Source organism: Sturnira hondurensis, unplaced genomic scaffold (assembly GCF_014824575.4).
Source record: "Sturnira hondurensis isolate 20B ecotype Veracruz unplaced genomic scaffold, ASM1482457v3 Scaffold0006413, whole genome shotgun sequence".
In the NCBI taxonomy this organism is placed as follows: Eukaryota; Metazoa; Chordata; class Mammalia; order Chiroptera; family Phyllostomidae; genus Sturnira; species Sturnira hondurensis.
In genome coordinates, this window is record NW_028079044.1 from 11,986,955 (window position 1) to 12,008,738 (window position 21,784).

The following is a 21,784-nucleotide window of genomic DNA, read 5'->3' on the forward strand; positions in this document are numbered from 1 at the left end:
TAAAGTAGCACTGTTTGTGCCCTAAATTCTTCATGGAAAAGCTTCTTTAGGCTTTATTTGTTTGTTTGTTTATTTGTTTATTTTTAATTATGGAACTTTCACTTCAAGTGATGGAGTAGTATCCTCCACAGGACCAACTTTCTGACAGCTACCAGTGACAAACCCTGGGCAAAATATTTAAAAAAACAAACAAACCAATACCAGAATGTACTATAGAGCAACCAAAAGCTGTCAGGAAATGGATGGTATCTACCCTTGAAGGAAGTGAATGGTATTGGTTGAGTAATGTAAGCGTATACTGTGTTCATGGATTGGAAGAATTACTACCCAAAGCAATTTATAGATTCAACACAATTGCTATTAAAATACCAATGTCATATTTCACAGATATAGAACAAACATTTCATAAATTTATATGGAACCATAAGCTACCCCAGGTAGCTACAGCAATTTTGAGAAAGAAGAACAAAGTAGGAAGGATAACAATACCTGATGTCAAACTATATTACAAGGCCACTGTAATCAAAATAGTCTGGTACTGGCTTAAGAACAGACACATAGACCAATGGAACAGAATAGAGAGCCCAGACAAAGGTCAATTGATATTCAGCAAAGGAGGCAGAAGCATAAAATGGAGTAAAAATAGCCTCTTCAACAAATGGTGTTGGGAGATCTGGACAGCTACATGCAAAAAGATGAAACTTGACTACCAGCTTACACCATACACAAAAATAAACTCAAGATGGATAAAAGATTTAAATATAAGTCATGACACCATAAAAGTCTTAGAGGAGAACATAGGCAGGTAAAGCTCAGATATTCCACACAATAATATTTTCAAGCTTTATTTATAGTATTCTCTCTCCATATACCTAGTTCATAGGCAGGACCAGGCTGGGGAAACAAGTTTCAAGTAGAGTACTCTACCTTTTGTTCCCTTTTGCCTTTCCTCCCTCCCCCTGCATATCACCACCAAAGGAACATCTTTTTGACAGGTTTTTATCCTACTTGTGCGAATTTACTCATTTAAGTAATTGCCTTAATACAGCTTAGAATCAGTCACCACCATGCTGTTACAGTAAAAATAAGTAAATAAAAAATAAACAGATATAAAGAAGTAGAACTAAGAAGTTTTAAATTTATCCCATAGGTGTGTAAGAGTCATTAAAGAAATTTGAATTGGTACTAACATAGTCAGAACTGTGGCTTGAAAGAATTAATATGTATACAAGGCCCTGGCTGGTGTAGCTCAGTAGATTGAGTGCGGGCCCGCAAACCAGAGGATTGCAGTTCAATTCCCAGTCAGGGCACATGCCTGGGTTGCAGGCCAGTTCCCAACAGGACACACAAGAGGCAACCATACGTTGATATTTCTCTCCCTCTCTCCTTCCCTTACCCTCTGAAGATAAATGAATAAAATCTTAAAAAATATGTATACAAGGTTGATTGGAGGGCAGAGAGACTTGAGAATGCTGCAGTTGCTTTTACCTAGGCACAAAGTGGTGACAGCCCAGACTAGGCTGTGGCAATAGAAACAGAAGATTAATAATGGACTGAAATGGATCAGTCATAAAAAAGATGCTTTCCTAGGAGCGGCACGTGGAACCTGAGACCCGACCTGAGACCCAGTAGGGGAATAGCAGAGTCAATTTTCCATGTGTGTGCACTCATTCTTAATTGGAATGTTGAGCCAAAAGCGTGCACTATTTAAATATTCTCTCACTTTTGTCCTGGCTGGTGTGGCTCAGTGGATTGAGCACAGGCCTGTGAACCAGAGTCACTGGTTCAATTCCCAGTCAGGGCACATGCCTGGGTTGTGAGCCAAGTTGTGCCCCCAGTGGGGGGCACTTGAGAGGCAACCGCACATTGATGTTTCTCTCCCTCTCTCCTTGCCTTCCCCTCTCTCTAAAAATAAATTAATAAAATATTTAAAATATTCTATCACTCTCAATACTTTCTTCCCTCCCCCTCCTCTAACACATAGAATTGAACTTGAGTAACTTAATTGCACATACAATTTGACCCTGCTACTTTGTTTTTTGGGTGTTATACTCAGTTTTACCTATTCTAATATCTGGGGAAGTCCTATACTGTCCCTTCTGGCCCAAATGCTTTCTCTCTCATAAAGCGAATTTTCCTATTCATTCCTGGAAAAAGTGATGTGTTGTTTCCCAGTATTTGGTAAGACCATGTATTTCATTCATCACATATTTATTTAGTTTTTTTAATCTTTGAAGGCAGAGACAACTATGTTTGGCAGCATATAGCACCTCTACACTCCCTTGTATAATAAGTACCTAATAAATACTTGCAAAAAATGGGCATCATTTTTTAAAGGTAGTATTTGGTGTAGTATCTATTCCCTTTCTCAGGGTTCTGAGGCCTCTCCAGGATTAATGACTGGATGGAGTTGGGGGTATCAGCAGTCATGCCAATTTGCCATTTTATATAGATTATGAAGTCCTTTGCATTACGTTGAAATTCCAGACGTTTACATAATCTCTGCTTAGAAGAAAACCTTGCCTCGAGTGGTGCTTTTTTTTCTTACATGTATAAATGTAAACTACTTACATTTATACATGTAAGTACAAGTTTACTACCTGTAAGTAGTTTTACATTTATAAATGCAAACTACTTACATGTATAAAAATGAGGACAAGGCGTTACATAAGAATCTAATATTCTAAATAAAGTGCTTCTTACTAGTTCATTCTCTAGGTTATCTGTCTCTGATCAGGTTTCTTTTTATCTTGTCATCTGTGCTATCCTGGAAGATGATGTGCATCAATATAAGTAAAATAGAGTATTTCTCAATGTCAAATAATGGTTTAAATTTAGAGAAATTGTAGAATTTTCATAAGAGTGACTCTTTTTTTAAAGCTGGTAAAGCTAAAAGCAAGGCTGTTTGCATTCCATTGATCGATTGAATTAAAGAAATGTATTGTGAGTTTATAATTTTGCTTTTATTACAGGATCCTCATGCAGAGGAATTTGAAGATAAAGAGTGGACATTCGTCATTGAAAATGTAAGCTAATGGCAAATTCTGTCACCTTTCACATTTTTGACTGTATACATTAGTAAGGTACACTAGCATTTTGGTAATAGGAGAAATGTTGCCTTATACAATTAAATAGTGATTTAATAGCTTTTAGAAATTTTTAATGGAACAATAACCAATAGCTGAATTATTTGTCAGGAGTACTTTTGTTTAAACTATAAAAGTAAAAATACTTTTCAATACTAAATTATATATATATTTTGGGGGGGGCTTGAGGGAAGGACCATGTCTTATATATCTTTTTATCTGTTCAGTATCTAGCATGATGCTTCTCCATAGCAAGTTCTTATTTACACTAGTATTGAATGAAATCAGGAGGGGCTTGAAATTTTATTAAAATAAAGCACATGCTTTAACTTTTTGTTAGAGTTGAGGGATTCTAGATTGGTGCTTAAATAATCATACTTAATTTACATATTGTGGAATTTTCAGTAACTGGCAGGTGGGTATAGTAGGCATTCAGTAAATATTTTTGAATGGGGACTAGGGAAGATAGTAAATGAAAATATAGTAAATTAAGAGTGCAGGTTCTGGAGTCAGATGTGGTTTCAATCCCTAGCTCTCTTACTTACAAGCCGTGGTTAGTTTCTTAATTTCTCAGACATAAATGTGGTTGTTGTGAGGATTAAATAATGCTAATGAATATTAGTTTTTACAATTGTCATCATCAGTGTTTTCATAATCACCATTAAAGTTCTAAAATATCTGTATAACAGATCTGTAACATCCTTTGCAGTGTGTTCTTCCTTCTCCAGTCAGCATATTGTGTGATTTTATTTTATATGTCAGTGATAAAAGGATTCTTGCACTTTTTCCGGCAGTAACTGGGCCATTTTTAGTCTGAAAGATCTGAGAAGCTTGGGAGGGAGATCAGTCCAAACACAGCAGGGTGGAGTTTTGATGGCTGCATATTAAGACAATGTCATGTTAAAGGTTCGCACATGTTAACAACTCCCTCGCTTTTCTGTAGTGCTAGATCTGAACATTATACTTGGAATAGCCACTGAAGTTTTAAAAACAAACATAGACTTCTTGAAATTAGTTACAGCTTCAAAAGCTAGCTTTCATTCTCATCAGGCGCTTTTCCCAATGAACGTTCTTTTGGTTTTCAGTACTAATGGCTATGTCATATACATCTAAAGTCTGTTAAGTTCATGTATTAAAGAATTAGCAAACTAAATTTGGATTGTAGTTAATGGTAAAAATATGTAAGAACTAACTTTATATTTGTTGAGAAAGGTGTTATTACTATACACAATTACTCTTAGGGTAGAAGCATTCTTTTAGCATTCTTTAGCATTCGCTAAAGAATTTCTGAAGGATAGGTTATAAACTAATGAACCTACTGAAAGTTAGAAGTGAAAATAAAGAATCAAGCTGTGTGATACGGATTAGGTTTGAATGCAGAAGGCTTTCAAATCTATAGGATTTTAGAAAAAATTCTTTCATTAAAATTTGTGCTATAGATTTTATAAAAGTATTGAAGGTTAGTAGAGAAGTATTAAAATTTAAGGTGAAACAGTAAGATTACATATGGATCATGAGATAAAGAGGTATATTTTGAATGATCCTTTTTTTTGAGGTATGTGCTTTTCAAATCAAAAAATATTTGGGTACCCTTTTAATGAAAAATATATTTAAGCCCAGAAGCTTATTTTGCTCATTTGCACATTTCTTACTGAGATGGTTGAAGTTGCTAGAAATGTGACTAAGAGAATAGCCATAGGAGGAAAATGAAAAATGAAATATGTTGCCATTCTTTTTCTACAAATGCTTGTTAATAAAAACCCAATAAATATAATATAGATGGCTTTTAACTATTATTTAAATTTAATTAGATTTAAATTTTACTATTCTACCGAGTGATTTTGAAGACCTTACTCTAAGATATGTAGTGAGATCTCAGCCATCATTATGCTTTTTAGTACTGAAGGATTTTCTGCCTGTTTGTCTCTCTGCCTCTGTTCTTGTTTGAAAAAAAAAGACATTTTTTTCTCTCTTATCATAGTATAGAGAAAACATGAACTACTAATTGGGTTAGAATTGAGTAAAATCTTGATTTTGTATCTTCAAAACTGGTGACCTTGATTAGATTATTTTCTCGGGCTCAGTTTCTTCATCTATAAAATGAATGTTTTCTGTGAACTGATCTTAGAAGGCTTTTGTAGGTTTGTGACTTTGTTTTTGTTGATAAAAATATCTTTGTAAACTTTATGAAATTACCTTTTTGTAGACAAATTTTTGATTTTCAAGTTTATGAAGAATGCAGTATTTCAAATAATTAGCTAGTGTAGCATTTTGTAATAAATCAATATATCCCTAATTTACATCTTTCTTTAAAAAGTCCATATCAGGATTTGCATTTTCTGTATACTTTTAAATCTGGAATGTAATATGAATATTGTTAGTTTCCTATTCTGAACTTTTTAGCACAATAGTTCTTTGCTCCTACTTCTTGTTTCTATAATAGTTACTTCCTATGACAGATTAAAAAAAAGAAAATTGTGTGGGTAGAAAAGGTGAAAGGGAGTAAGAGGTACAAACTTCCTGGTTATAAAATAACTCACAGGGCCTGTAATGTACAGCATAGGGAATATAGTTAATAGTATCTTAATAACCTTTGTGTGGTGACAGACGGTTAGTAGATTTATATCAATGATCACTTTGCAAGATATGTAAATGTTGATAACATGTATCATATTCAGTGTAATATTGTATATTAACTATAGTTTAATTTTTTAAAGGAAAACTTAATTGTGATATAAACTCACTTTTCACGTTAAGGAAGATATTAGCCTTTGTAGTAGAAACCTAGTTTCTCAGACATGGGATGGATGTGTGTGTGTGTGTGTGTGTGTGTGTATGTAAGTTTTTAAAGAAGTAGGCAAAACTTCGTGGAATCTAGGTATTGAAGAGCTAATTTGAAGAAAATTAAAGTTAATCAGAATGTGGAAGGGTGGACGTTTTATATGTGTGTTGTAATGTGATGATGACAACAATTAATAATGCTTGCTAGGAACCCAAATGCAAGAAAATAACATTTATTAGATGCATTTCTTATGATTTTATTATTATTGGCTTATACCTGTTTTAACAGCAGGTGTGTTTTTAGAGACAGTTATGGGATTTGACCTATTTTACTAGCATTATGTTAATTTTTAAAAAGAGGTTAAGAAAAATATTAAATACATCTATTACCATATTTACCTACATTATATACAGTTACCAGACCTCAGAAGTATTACATAATTACTGCATTTTTAGTGTACAGGAAAGAGCATGAATACACATTGTAACTAAAGCATTTAAATATATTAAAAGAGAATATACTAGTTTACGTACTTTAGAATAACTATCACAAATGGTGATCTGTCTAGTTTCAAAGGATGAGGTTGTATAATTAAATCTAAAACAAAACAAAAAAGAAGGTAGTGTATTCTCACCTGGAAAATAGACAAGAATTGGGCACTACTAACTTAATTTCCTTCTGCTCAGACTAACTCCTATATAATGAAAGGAATAGATGAATTTGAAGAATAGTGTTTTTCCTTCCTATCTTAGTGTTAAGTCTTTTTACCTGCTCTGGAAAATCTAGATCAGTTGTCTGAGAGGTTAATAGGACCTCTGCTTGGATGAGTGAATTTAACAGGGTTCCATTCCATTTACTTCCATATATACCACAACTTCATTTTTTTTATGTAATGTCTTTTGTGTAGTAGATACTCAGTATACATATCTGTTGAATGAGTGAGTGAATTATTATAGTTAAACCAATTAACTGTTAGAAATCCTATAAGGATTATTATTTTTAAGAGAGGAATTAGAGCTCTTTCTCTAAGCAGCCTGATGTGACCTCTGAAAATGTTTCTTTATTCACTTGACCCAGAAAACCCCACAAAATCATGCAAACCAAGAGGTTTAAATCTTTGTGTTCACTTTAAGAACACTCCCAAAACTAACTGCCCAGGCCATCAAGGGTATGCATGTTGGTGGAGTTGGTAGGTGTGCCCAGGCCAAACAGTGGGTCTGGAGCAGGGCCAGAGGTCCAAAGAGTGCTGATTTTTTGCTGCACATGTTTAAAAATGCAGAGGGTAATGTTGAATTTCTAAGTTTAGGTGTAGATTCTCTGGTCATTGGGCACATCCAGGTGAATAAAGCTCCCAGGATGTGGTGCAGAACTTACAGAGCTCGTGGGTGCATTAATCTGTACCATGAGCTCTGCCTGACACATGGAGAGGATCCATCTGAAAAAGAACAGATTGTTCATAAACCAGAAGAGGAGGTTGCACAGAAGAAAAAGATATCCCAGAAGAAAATGAAGAAACAAAAAATTATGGTCTGGTAGTAAATTCCTCATCAGATGAATGCTAAGAAGAGGGGCTGGAGGGAGAGAGACTGAGATTCAGATTGATTACATAGGTATCCATCAACAGTACTGAAGAAAAATTCAAAAAGTAGTCTCTAGTGGCAGTGAGATAGTATGTGAAGGATCTATATGCCATTACACAGAAGCTCTTCTGATCAACCTCTACTTAATTTACATAGATTATCTCATGCTTTTTATTCCTTCAGTAAGACATTCTGTTTTTAACCCCATGTATCAATGTGGCTAGTAAGCTATTCTCTGACACACTCTTATGCACTTTAAGATGTAAATTGGGTTTGTTGCTTACAAGACCTCTCATAAGGCTGCTGACCTGTTATTGTTAATTATAAGATTAGATATTTCATAGGCCAATGAAATACCAGTTTGAAGAACTATTTCATGAAAACTATTAAATGTCTTTGAAAGAGTTGATTAAACTGAGTTGTTAGAAACTGCTGTGAAATTGGTGGATATACAACTCTAAAAAATTGGGACAAATTTATGAAAATCTGGAGGTTTTTATTCAGTTTATTTCTCTATTGCCCTTAAGTATTCATTTCATTTAAAAGATATTGAAATGCACTAATGATATCTTAGGAGAGTTGATTATACAAGAAAATTGACAACAAAGTTATACTCAAAGAAACTACAAAAACTGATGAGTGAAACTATGTATTGAAAAAAATTAAAATGTGTGATAATATTCATAAATTCTACATTTAATTGACCAATTCTCTGTGCAGTTCACATCAAGAGGGATTCTACTCTAAATTTACATTAAACAAGTTATTCTCATGATACTTGTTCATATACTCACCTATAGGATTAAATAACTGGTCTTGGATATTTTTTTAAACCAAAATTTAATGTGGATAGACATTACAGTTTTCAGGTTGTAGCAGTTTGCTTTACAGGATTCCCCCTTCATCCACGGGAGATACATTCCAAGGCCCCAAATGGATGTCTAAAACTGCATATAGAACCCTATATATACATAATCAAAGTTTAATTTATAAATTAGGCAATTTCATGGATAGAATATTCATTCTTCCTGTAGATTGTAGCAATCTTAGCACATGAATTTTTTTCAAGTCAAGAACTTTGACCTTTTCAACTTAAAGGAGGCACTTTACAGTTACTTGTTATATCTGAATTGCCAGCATCACTACTCTCGTGCTTTACGGTCATCATTAAGCAAAAAGGGTTCTTGAACACAAACACTGTAATACCTTCACAGTCAACCTGGTAACCTAGGAGGCTACTAAATGACTAATGGGCAGATAGTCTATATTCTGGACAAAGGGATGTTTAACGCCCTGACTGGAGAGAGTGGGGAACTTCATTCATCACACTGTTCAGAAGGGCATGTAATTGAAAAATTACGAATAGTTTATTTCTGAAATTTTCCATTTAATATTTTTTGGATTGCAGTTGACTATGGGTAACTAAAACCTTGGAAAATGAACTGTTGGCAAGATGGACTACTATAGTTGACATTATCTAATGTATTTTAACCTTTCAAGTAAATTACCCTGCTATTTAGCTCATTTATTTACACATTCCTTAACAATTAATTCACTGTGCTGGTCCCTGTTCTAGGTACTTGAAATGGATTGGGTATAAAACACAAAAAAATCTCTTCTTCATGGGGCTTATATTCCCCTGTGTGTGTGTGTGTGTGTGAGAGAGAGAGAGAGAGAGAGAGAGAGAGAGGGACTGAGAGAGAGAGAGAGAACAAATAAATATGTTAGATAAGTGCTCTGGAGCAAAAGCGGGGGAGATATGGATAGGGATCCCCCATTTTATTATGTGGACATAATGAGCCTTATTACTTGTAAGGCCCCCAAAAGATAATTCAGATATACTTATCAAATTAATTTAAAATATATTTTAATAAGAGTTTATTAAATATTGTGATGTATGAGAGAGTTTTAAAATAACCTTGAAATTCTATATAAACCTTTTTTTAGGTTGCAGCTCCCCTCAGTGGTTAATGATGAAATTGACTCTTATCTGTAGAAATAGTTCTATTATTGTAGCAATAACAGATGTATTCTGCCTTACATTTTAAATGTGCTTGCACATTATGTACAGAAGAGCTAGTGAATTTCTAAGGACTAAAGTCTGTTGTTTCTTGTAAAGTGTAGGTTTTGTTTGAAAGTTTTTTGGTAAATTGTCTTGACATTGAAAGGTGTCCCGACACTGAATGGAAATTTTGATACCTTTCATTTCCTTGCACAGTCAGTAAAAAAAGCTTAAAGCTTTTGTCTAATATATAACATACCTCAAAACAGAAAAGTCATCAAAATATATTACCCTAACAAGTTTATTGGGCACTTACTCTATACCAGATACTATGTAGAATGTTTTATACACATTTCATTTACTAATTACCATAATTGTAAGTTAGATATTAATAACCTTACTTTACAGATAAAGAAAGTAAGGGTTAAGTTAAGTAACTTGTTCAAGGTTACATAGCTAAGAAGTCAGGATTTTATTTAGTCTTCTTCGTGGTCTTTGCCCTTAACTCCTATGCAATAACTACTTCTCTTAGAGACAAAGATGAAAAGAATAATTTGAAATTACAGAATCATAGAGAAGTTTTTAATCTGCCTTCTGTAGTGGGAAACCTGTGAGGCAGGTATATATTCAATTAGTAAAGGTAGTCTTTAATTATTGTACATTTTCAGGCCAAAAGCTTTTGGGATTAATTATTTGACTACTGGTAGACATTGCAAAATGGAATCTTAGAATTTATCAGTTCTTAGATTTTAGAATATTTTTTTTCTCAAAGCAAACTTTATGCTTCTTTTTGTAAATTGAGATAGTACTGTCTTCATTTTATTGGTTCTTTTGGTATGGTTACAAGGAAGATTTCCCAGTTTTTTGTAGGCTTGCTTCTTTGCACCAGAAAGCTACTTACATATAAGTCTGGGAGAGGAAACAGCAATTGGTTACCTTTAGTAGGCACCCTTTTCAGAGGCCAAACCCACAATCCAGGTATTGTATGTGCCCTGACTGGGAATTCACCAGTGACCTTTCACTTTGCAGGGTGACGTCCAACCGACACTGATAGGTCAGGTCCATAAATCAGACTTTAGAGGTGATTTTACTACTGCCAGCTTTGTATCCTTGGACAAATTATTTGATCTTTTATAGCTTCAGTGTACTCAGGTATAAACTACGGTATTAATATCTACTCTGTAGGTTATTGAAAATTATAAATAATGTATGTAAAGCATCTCGCTCAGTAAGGGGTAGCTACTTTTATTATTTTTTATGTCCTCTTTACATTTTTCTATGCCCTCTAGGAAGAGGGCATAGAAAAATGTAAAAGGAAAGGAAGCTAGATTCCCAAATTTATTATTGCAGGATTTTAGTTTTTCCACTCCTTTATACCACTTGTGCCTCTCAGTGACTTCTAAACTTGATCATCTGAAAAAAATAACAAGGCAACTTAACTTACAAACATGTCACTTAGATCAGTTTGTTTTCTAAAATTAAACAAGTACTGATAATTTATTAATATCTGCCTGTGGGCTGGACAGTCTGTGTTTGTGTTTATCTATTCTGAAAATATAATGAAAATATATGGATGTACTCCAAAAACAAATATGAGTTTTAAAATGTCCTTTATTTTGGATTACTAATAATCTGTATGCCTGTTATCAGTGCACATTATTAAGAATGGATACTATAAAACATGTTTCTTTTTTATCTATTATAATATAATAATGTTTATTCACCTAAGCAGTTGACATTGTGGGTTTTACAGGGTGGGGCAAAAGTAAGTTTACATTTATAAATACACAAAATACAGCACTTATTCTTATATATGTTAGTTTTTGTATTATTTTTCATATGAATAAATGTAAACCTACTTTTGGCCCACCCTGTATTTTCCTGTGAAGCCATAACAGTAATATTTAGATAACAAAACAAGTATTTGTCTTTTTGGTGCTTTAGGTTGTTCACCTATAACCAGAACGAGTGTAAATGGTTATAAATTTGTAAATTATATCCATAGGTCTAAATTTTATAAATCTAAAATTTTCATTCTTAGAATCTTTTGTTTTTTTAGTAAATCCAAAAATGCATATTGATGAAAAGTATCATCCTAGGTTGAATTTATTTAGTCATTCAGTTATTCTGCTAACATTTAATGTGCATTTTCTGTATGCCTAGACATTTTGTTAATATTGAAGATACAGAATCAGATAAAACATGTAGAATTTTGATTCTGAGATGCATATTTTCTTCTCCCATGTTTTAACTTCTCAGAAATTGGTATCAACTTACATTTTTGGTGTTTTACAATTATAACTGGTAGTGGGGTTTTTTTCTTTCTTAGTACTATATAAAATAATGGCCCATCACTTAAAAACCAAAGGAAACTTATAGTTGATGGCCAAAGGTAGCCTGTTCTTCTGAAGTATTTAAACTAGTGAGAGGGTCATATATGTAAGGAAAGAAATACAAGAATAAAGATACATATCCTTGGGAGACCGTAAAGAAGGGCAGAGTCAGGAAGGACTTTGTAGAGGAAGTGGCTGTAGAGCTTTAGTTTTTAAGAAAAAATGGAGTTATGCAAAAAAAAAAAAGGCATTCTAAACAGAGGAAGGAAAGTTCAGGTAAGGGCAGTGGTGAATTTAGAATAGTAACTATTCTTGATGAGATAATTGAGAGAAAGAATGAAAAAAAAGACCAAAACTAAACTCTGAACCAACCAAAACAAAACCTGAGCTCCTCTCTAAAGATCAATAGACCTTTGTTTTTTGACTGTTAACCCAATAAATTTAACAATAGGCAAGTGATTAACTTGAAGTACTATGTCTTCCTTAAAGGAAATCAGTGGAATATCAAAATATGTTTTCTTAGGGCCACCTATTCAGTCTTCCCGCTATTTCTACCTGTGACCAGTGAGATGGGCAGTTTGGCTCCTCGGTGCCTTTATTGCTATTTATTTGATGTTATCTTTAGAAGCATTTTAAATGGACAGGATAGACATTAATTATGTTAATTCCAGGGTAATACTATAAACTCTCCTCTGTCTTTTTTCTTTCATTAGTTTATGTTGTACAAGATTGCTTGTTTAACCAAATTTACCTGACAAGATTATACCAGGAATGGAAGTTATATAGTAACTTAAACAATATAATGTAAACAATATAAAAATTGCAGTTTCTGGCTTCATTAAATTTAAGTTTGAATCTTCCTCTGAAATCAGTCAGTCTCTTTATCTCATAAAGTTATATGCTGATAAATTACCTCTACCATTTTTTTCAGAGGGGGAAAATATGTATGTATATATAAATGTTTCTTCTGTTCTCAAATTATTTTATTTCCTTTGTCATCTGGACCAAGGGATCTAACTGATAGTTGGGTAAAGAGAAGATATCTTTTTTTAGGAACTATAGCTTATACTTTCTTACCTTTAAATTGGTGTAGCTTTACATCAAACTACGAAGTTTTTGCACAGTGAATGAAACCATGAACAAAATGAAAAGGTAGCCCACTGTTCTGACTGGTATGGCTCAGTGGATTAGGCATTGTCCCACAAAGCAAAAGGTCACTGGTTCAATCCCTGGTTAGGGTACATGCCTGGGTTGCAGGTTTGAACCCCAGTCAGAGTGTATATGAGAAGCAACCACTGATGTTTCTATCTCAATGTTTTTCTTCAATGTTCTTTTCAATGTTTTTCTCCCTTCCTTTCCCTCTCTCTAAAATTAAATTGAAAAAAAAAGTAAAATCTAGAAAAGGCAACCTACTGAATGGGAGAAGGTCTTTGCAAATGATACATTTGGTAAGGGGTTAATATCTAAAATATATAAAATACTGATATAAATTTACTTCAAAAAACAATCAATCTGATTTAAAAATGGGCAGAGGACCTGAATAGACATTTTCCAAAGAAGACATCCAGGTTGCCAGCAGGTGAAAAGATCACTAACCATCAGGGAAATGTAAAGGAAAGTGTAAATCAAAACCACTGAAATAGTGCTTGCATCGGCAGCACATGTACTAAAACCACACTGAAATATCAACTCACACCTGGTAGAATGGCTATTATCAAAAAGACAACAAGTATTGGCACAGATATAGAGAAAAGGGAACACTTGTGTACTGTTGGCGGAAATGCAAATTGGTGTAGCTACTATGGAAAACAGTATGGAAGTTCCTCAAAAAATTAAAAATAGAAATACGACATGATCCAGTAATTCCACTCTGGGTATTTACCTGAAGAAAACAAAAACACTAATTCAAAGTTATGTGCAATAAGATATGGAAGCAACTTAAGGGTACACTGATAAATGAGTGGATAAAGAAGATGTGATACATATATCTGCAATGGAATGTTACTTCGTAAAAAGAATGAAATCTCGCCATTTGAGCAACATGGATTGACCTAGAAGGCATTATGCTTAGTGAAATAAGTCAGAGAAAGACAAATACCGTATGATTTCACTTATATGTAGAATCTAAAAAAAAAAAACCAAAACAAATGACCAAACAACCCAAAACAGAAACATAGAGAACAAACTGATGGTTGTCAGAGGGGACAACCCCTCATGAATGACCAGTTTTTCAGAGGTTGAAAGAGTGAATAGTGTATGGAAGAATACCACACCCCACATCTCAGAATTTAGAAGCATTTCTTTCTCATGTAACCTGGGCAACAATTTATAATCTAAGTGCCAATCAGAGATGGCCCAGCTTTTTAAAGTTAGGACATTTGCCCTAGTATAGCCCACCTATTAATGCTCCACCTGCTAGAAATCTGACTCTGTAACGTTCTTGAAACTGATCAATTCCTATTGACATTGCTTCTAAATGCAAGTGACACTGAGTGGTTGGAGAGGAGTTTCAAACTTCCATTAAGAACACACTTGGAGGCAGAGATGGGGGCTGAGTAGGTGGAAACTAAACCCACTTGCTTGTGCCCCCAGCATGGATTTTCAGCTGATCTTCTGACAAGTGACCTGAACAATCAATGGAACCTTAACTGATAGGAATTTTTGAAGCCAAAGAGTGCAGAGGAGATGCCCTGCACCATCTGGTAAGGGATTTTATAAGCTGAAGGAGAAATACCCTGCACAAGGTGCCTGCAGCAGAGGAGAGAACAGACAGAAAATGCAGCTTGGTAGCTCCCACCCTGATGCAGACTCCAACCAGCAGTGTCCATGGTATTGTGGATGCGACAAACAAAAGCACACGGACTGCAGAAGTCCTGTGGAGAAAAGGGACAGTGTGGCCACCCTCTGACTGAGAGAGCGCCCGGACCCTTGCCTGGACAGGCTTTAATTGCTTTCTGGGAGCATTACATCGAGGAAAGTCCTCATTCATCATTGTCAGGAAGTAATGATCAAACAATAGATAACATTCAAAGAACTATGAGGGCTTATTCTAAGTCCAGGTCAGTTAGCGAAAGGCCGTAAAACTTTGGGAGACAAACCCATTTCATTCGTGGACCCTTATCAGAAAATTGAGGGCATGCTTAGCAAAGCAGGTTTCACAGGATTTTATGCCCCGAGGAACCGTGTGTTCCTGCCCAGGGCTGCACCACCCTCTGGTATAATGTTTCAGGCTTACATCAGGCAGGGGAAGTAAGGCAGACAAGAGATTAGGAGGCTTCTTACAGACAGAATGAGGACTCATGCTATGTCAAAACAAAGGGGTGAGGGTCTTTCACCCCCTTTTTCTATAGCCCCCCAAGTCCTTTCCTAAGGGCCCCTTTGCCACCATGCTTGTCTTAGGTCATCCCTCTTTTGAGGAATCTTACCCATCATTGGCTAACTAGTCATCCACCAGGGGCCAAGCAGGGTGAAGTAAAGGGGTCAGAGGTGGTGCCCCGGCCAGGAAGATAAGCTTTGTCTCAGTGGCTTATGCTCCCAAGGTCTCTTACTCAGCCTTAGCCATGGGGGGGTTTAGCCGAGGCAGGGTGGTTCCCAACACCACTCCTCCTAGAGCTGGGAGCCTTAGCCCTACACAGGGAACCCCCAATCCTCATTGAGAGAGACTTGGGAGGTTATATGGAGTCTGGGAAACTCAGGCTGCACACACATAGCGTGTAGTACCTCGATAGCTGCAGCACCAACCAGGAGAGTTCAAGAGAGAAATTCCATTTCCTAAAACTGTTGGAGGCAACACTAGGCTGCGGCCAGCCCTGACTGAGAGAGACTTTTCGCCTTTTGGGGAGGTAGAGTGTGTAGACAGCTGGTTTGTGGCTCATTGCAGCAATGTGGGTACCACATAGGGACTTTTTAGAAGAGGGATGCTGAGGCATGGCTGAGCAGGGACTCTACATGCACACACAACGACCCTGCCAGCAAAGGGACTAGATTGAAAGCATGGTTCATGCCCACAAAATCTAACTGGCCAGGAAGAGTAGAAGGCTGCACTGTGAAGGGATTGTGGGGTCCAATCCAGCATGGCTGATGAGCATGGGTAGAGAGGAGCTGCCTGCAAAATGCAAGATTTGGGTCTGAGTTTCCTGTTAAAGCAGTGAATTGGAGCTTGATGGGCAAGAGTTGAGCACCTGAGATTCTTTGCAACCAGGCTGGGCCACTCACACCGTGGAGTAAAAACCTTTGAGAAGGGGAAGGCATGTACAACTCCCACCTGCAGGACTGCAAACTCCACAGAACAGGAAGGCCAGGCTCAAGATCACCCTATTGGGCACAAATATGCAGGGGAAAGAAAGAGAATCTCCAAAGGACCCCTTTATGAACTCTTTTCAGACTCTATGCTGGCTCCTCCATGGGCCCTATTCCACTGAAAATAGCAGAGCAGAGAGGTTAGAAATTGGTGCAGCAATAGGTATTCAGGGCCCTGCCCAGCCTCAGCTCTCACACAGAGCTGCCATCAGTACCAAGTGGGAAAGAGCTGATGCTTTCACACAGATTGGCCCCTGCATGAAACAGCTAATTCATCAGAAACTATGCATTATTGAAAATAATCTGGACAGACCAAGATGTGTAGTGCAGGGGCAGGGGAACACCCCCTGCCCCCCATCTTCCCTGAAGATTGAACAGCATATCCTAGGAGAGAACCAGGAGTCACATCCTCTGGAGGCACCAGAAGCCCCTTCTAGAGACAGGTGGAGGTAGTAAATGTGGTGCTGTTGGACATTAGATGAAACTGCCACTAGGCCTTATGCTGATAAAAAGCCAACAGGGCAGGACAGAGAGGACCAGCCAAGTCAGAAGGATATAGCCATGGACTGTGGATTGCTTGTATCATTGAACAGGCTGCCTAAAGTTAGACTGGGACACCAGCTGACATTACCAGGGACAGATCCAGGAGAAGACAGTAGGCAAATACTAGATTCTGCTGAGATGAATCCTACCTTGTTCTTTTCCATTATTGGCATTATTTTTCTCCTACATAGGTTTAAAAATTTTTTTTTAGGATTTTATTTATTTATCTTTAGAGGAGAAGGGAAGGAGAAAGGGAGAGAAACATCAATGTATGGTGGCCTCTCGTGGGTCCGCTGCTGGGAACTGACTTGCAACCCAGGCATGTGCCCTGACTGGGAATCGAACTGCAGTCGTTTGATTCGCCGGCCCGCGCTCAATCCACTGAGCAACACCAGCCAGGCATTTTCCTCCTACATAGGTTTTAAACATTGTTTGTCTTCAAGTTTGTTCCTATTATTTTGCTATTTTTAATTTTATTTTTACATACATTTTGTTCTTATTATTTTATAGCTTTATTTCAAATCTCATATTTTACTCTTCCCTTCTCTTACTCTTTTTGCCTTCCTCCTTTTCTTTCTTATTTTTGTTTTAAATTTTATTTTTCCATTTCTACACCTTGTTTCTATTTCTTACTCTATTTTTTCTCCCTCCATCCTCTCAAACCATCTTTCTTTCTATTAGTCATGTCACATTCTTTCCTTTCTTATGATATCCTTATTCTCATTCCACCTTTATTAATATTTGCTCAGTTTTTATTGATATTGGTGTTATTGTTGCATTTCTTTTATTCCTTGTTCACAATTTTTTTAAATTTAAATTTCATATTTTACTATTCCCATCTTACTCCATTTTGCCTTCCTCCTGCTCTGTCTTATTTTTGTTTTAAATTTTATTTTCTCCCTTTGTTAGCCTGGTGTCTGACCCTTAATGCTTATTATTTCTCCTCCTTCTATCCTCTCAAAATCATTTTTCTTTCCTTTAAACATCTTACAGTCTTTTCTTTTCTTTCTTTTTTTCTTATAATCTCTTTCCACCTTTGTTAATCTTTGTTCATTTGTCGTGGATATCACTGCAGTCATTGTTTTTTTCTTTCAATTTGGTTCCTATTTTTTCCAAAAATTTTGGTTCACTATGTTTTTTCAGACCTCATATTGTACTCTTCCCTTTTCTTACTCCATTTTGCTCTACTCCCTCCCTATTTTTTTACATTGTAAATTTTATTTTCTCTTTTTTTGCCTTGTTTCTATTCCCTACTGTTAATATTTCTCATCTCTCTACCCTCTCAAGGTCATTTTTCTTTCCATTAGTCACCTCATTCTTTTTTCCTTTTGTATAATCTTACTCTCTACCTTTATTAATATTAGCTCATTTGTTGCTGATATCATGGTAGTGGTTGAGGGGTTTGTTTGCTGGGTGGCTGTTTTTTTTTTTTTTTTGTACTGGCAGCTCCTGTACAACAGCACAGAAGACATGGTTGGTGGAGGTCAGCCAGCCAGCTGGAGGGCACAACTCACCAATGAATGAACCAACAACAACCAAAACCTAATTACAACAAGAGAGCCCACATAAACTGCATAAAGGGCGTCCCAAGAGCGTCTAGCTCAGAAGTTCAAGGAGCTGCACCACTGAGTCCCACAGGTCTCCTACTACAGAAAACCACCCAGTGATGACAGAAGTCAAAGCAGATCAATCCAATATGCAGAAACAAAGAGAGTCACCTAAAATAGGGAGAAAAAGAACCAACCCCCAATCAAAAGGAAAGGAAGAATCCATGGAAAGTATGCTAAATGAAATTGAGGCAAGCAATTCATCAGATATGGAGTTTAAACTAATGGTTATAAAGGTGCTAAAGGAACTTGGTGAGAACTACAAGGAACTTAGTAGGAACTGTATCACCATGAGAAAGGACATAGAAACAATGAATGAGAATGAAGAAATGAAGAATAAAACAGTGTCTGAAAGGAAGAATACACAAGAAGGAATTAAAAGCAGGCTAGATGAAGCAGAAGATTGTATAAGGAAAAAAACACCCAGTCAAAGTGACAAAATAAAAAAAAGACTCAAAAGAATGAAGATAGTTTAAGGGAGCTGCAGGACAACATGAAATGTAACAATATTTGCATCATAGGAATTCCAAAAGGAGAAGAAAAAGAGCAAGGGCTAGAAAACCTATTTGAAAAAATAGTGACAGAAAATTTTCCTAACTCAGTGAGGGAAAAAAAATCGCACAAGTTCAGGAAGCACAGAGGGTCCATGGCATATTTTACTGATCTAAAACAAATACTCCAAAAATTTATATGGAACTAGAAAAGACCCTGAATAGCCACAACAATCTTGAGAAAGAAGAACAACGTTGGAGGGATCACAATACCTCACTCATATCAAATATACTACAAGGTCACTGTAATCAGAACAGCCTGGTACTGGCATAAGAACAGACACAGATCAATGGAACAGAGTAGAGAGCCCAGAAATAATCCCATGTTTCTATGGTCAATTAATATTTTACAAAGAGAGCAGGAACATAAAATGGAGTAAAAACAGCCTCTTCAACAAATGGTGTTGGGATAACTAGACTGGTACCTACAAAAAAATGAAACTAGACCACCAACTTATACCATACACCAGAATAAACTCAAAATGGATAAAAGACCTGAGTCATGATACCATAAAAGTCCTAAAAGAAAACAGGCAGTAAAATTTCAGATATCCCATGTAGCAGTATTTTTCCTGATATTGCTCCTAGGGTGAGGGAAATAAAGGAAAATTAAACTATTTAAATAGAGTGCATCAAATTAAAAACCTTCTGCTTGGCTAAAGAAACCATCAAAATGAAAGGGGAACCAACTGTATGGGAGAATATATTTGCCAATGATACATTGGACAAGGGTTTAATCTCCAAAATATATAAAGGACTCATAACTCAACACCAGGAAGAGAAACAGTCCAATTAAAAAACGGGCAAAGGGTGAACCGGACGATCGCGGTTCAATTTCCAGTCAGGGCACATGCCTGGGTTGCAGGTCAGTTCCCGGCAGGGGCCAGTTCCCAGCAGGGGATGCACGAGAAGCAACCATACATTGATATTTCTCTTCCTCTCTCCTTCCCTTCCCCTCTAAAGATAAATTAAAAAAAACCCAAAAAACGGGCAAAGGACCTGAATAGACACTTCCAAGGAAGACATACAGATGGCCCATAGACATATGAAAAGATGCTCAACATCACTAGCCATCAGAGAGATGCAAATTAAAACCACAGTGAGATATCACCTCACACCTGTCAGAATGGCCATCATTAATAAAATTCGCAAACAACAAGTGCTGGTGAAGATGTGGAGAAAAGGGAATCCTGGTGTGCTGTTGGTGGGAATTCAGATTGGTGCCGCAACTGTGGAAAACAGTATGGAATTTCCTGAAAATTTTAAAATGCTACCGCCTTTCGACTCAGTGGTTACACTGGTGGGAAAATACCCTAAGAATCCCGAAACACCAGTTCAAAAGAATGTGTTCACCCCTAGTTCATAGCAGCACTATTTACAATAGCAAGTGCTGGAAATAGTCTAAGTGCCCATCAGTAAATAAGTGAATCAAAACACTGTGGTACATTTACATGATGGAATACTACGCAGCAGAAAGAAAGAACTCCTACCTTTTGTGACAACATGGATGGAACTGGAGACTGTTATGCTAAGTACAATAAGCCAGTTGGTGAAAGACAAATACCATATGATCTCACTTATAAGATGAATCTAATGAACAAAATAAACTAATGAGCAAATCAGAACATGAAACATGGAAATTTGGAATGGACTAACAGTGGCCAGAGGGGCGGGGGATAATGGTGGGAAGAAGGGAAAGGGACTAATCAAAGAACATGTGTGAATGACCCAGAAATATGGATTACAGTGTGGGGATTGACTGTGGGAGCAGGGAGTTGCTAGGTGCAGGAGGACAAATGGGAAAAATTGGGAAAACTGTAATCGATTATGAGTAAAAAATAGAAAAGATAATATGCATAAAATGTTACAAAAGTAAAAATATAGTAAGAGTATGCATTTTTAAAGAAAGAATGTACTTTATTTTGTGTCTGTTTACTCAGTATCTAAAGAGTGGTTTAATCAGTAATGTCTATAATAGCTGTGTTTGTTAGTATTGTATACTATATCATATACTATGGTATGTGATCATTTTTTCCCTTGTAGTTCATTGAATTTTGGAAGTTCATTGAATATTTAGGAAGCTAGCCCTTTCTCCGCACTGTTCCCTGAAGCTGGTTAAGAAGGAGGTAGAATTCTCTCACTCCTGTGAGATGTCAGAAAAATTTATGTACTTAGCCATAGTGTTACTTGGTGATAGAGTTGAGCATTGATTGTCCTATATAGCACTGACCAGTTTACATTTGAAGAAGACTGATACATGTAAGATTCCTGTATTATTAGGTCTCTTTTGAGCCTTTTTTGGGGGGTATAATCTTCTCAAACATGCCCTTTTCATATAGCCCAAGAGTCTTAGATCCATTTGGATTTCTAAATAATTCAGAAATTTGATAGCAGTATGTAAAGGACTTCTGCTAATCTTTTCCTTCATATCAGTTTAACAGCTTGGATAAATCTAATCAAGCCTCAAGTTTTTAAAAATGTCAACTTAAATTTTTAAGATTATTTCAAACATACACAAAAGTAGAAGGAATAATATTATAAACGTCTATGTAACCATCCCCCAGCTAAAACCATCTTCAATATTTTGCCAAACTTATTTCATCAGTCCTCCCACTTTTTTTAAACCAGATTATTTAAGGTAAATAATGAAGGCCACTTTTGAACACCATCAGCTTAGTTAACAACTTACTAAAAGATACTGGTATGTCAGAAAAGGTGATCCTCTACAAATGAATAAACTTCCATTAGATGACCTTTCTGACTGGGTAGGCTTAAGGTTCAAAATTAACTATTTTGTTTCTTGACAAATGATATTATTTGTTTCCATATAGAAAAATGTTAACAATATTAGAAGCAACAAATCTTTTCCCCCCAACTGGTCAGAATTAAACTCCTGAATTTAAATAGAAAGCTCATAGTTTAGACAGGTTTTTCTACTCTTTTAATTATTCTGTCAACTTTCTGTTGTATATCATAATGTGAATGGTGACTGGCTGTCTAT

The 21,784-nt window shown here is 36.1% G+C and overlaps 1 protein-coding gene across 1 annotated transcript in view; it reads left to right on the forward strand.

Moving 5' to 3' along the window:
- Positions 1-21,784, forward strand: part of EHBP1 (EH domain binding protein 1) — a 361,085-nt gene that overhangs the window by 62,016 nt on the left and 277,285 nt on the right. The window contains exon 5 of the mRNA XM_037049039.1: positions 2,973-3,026. Within this exon, the coding sequence (XP_036904934.1) occupies positions 2,973-3,026 (54 nt within the window). The remainder of the gene's footprint in view (positions 1-2,972; positions 3,027-21,784) is intronic.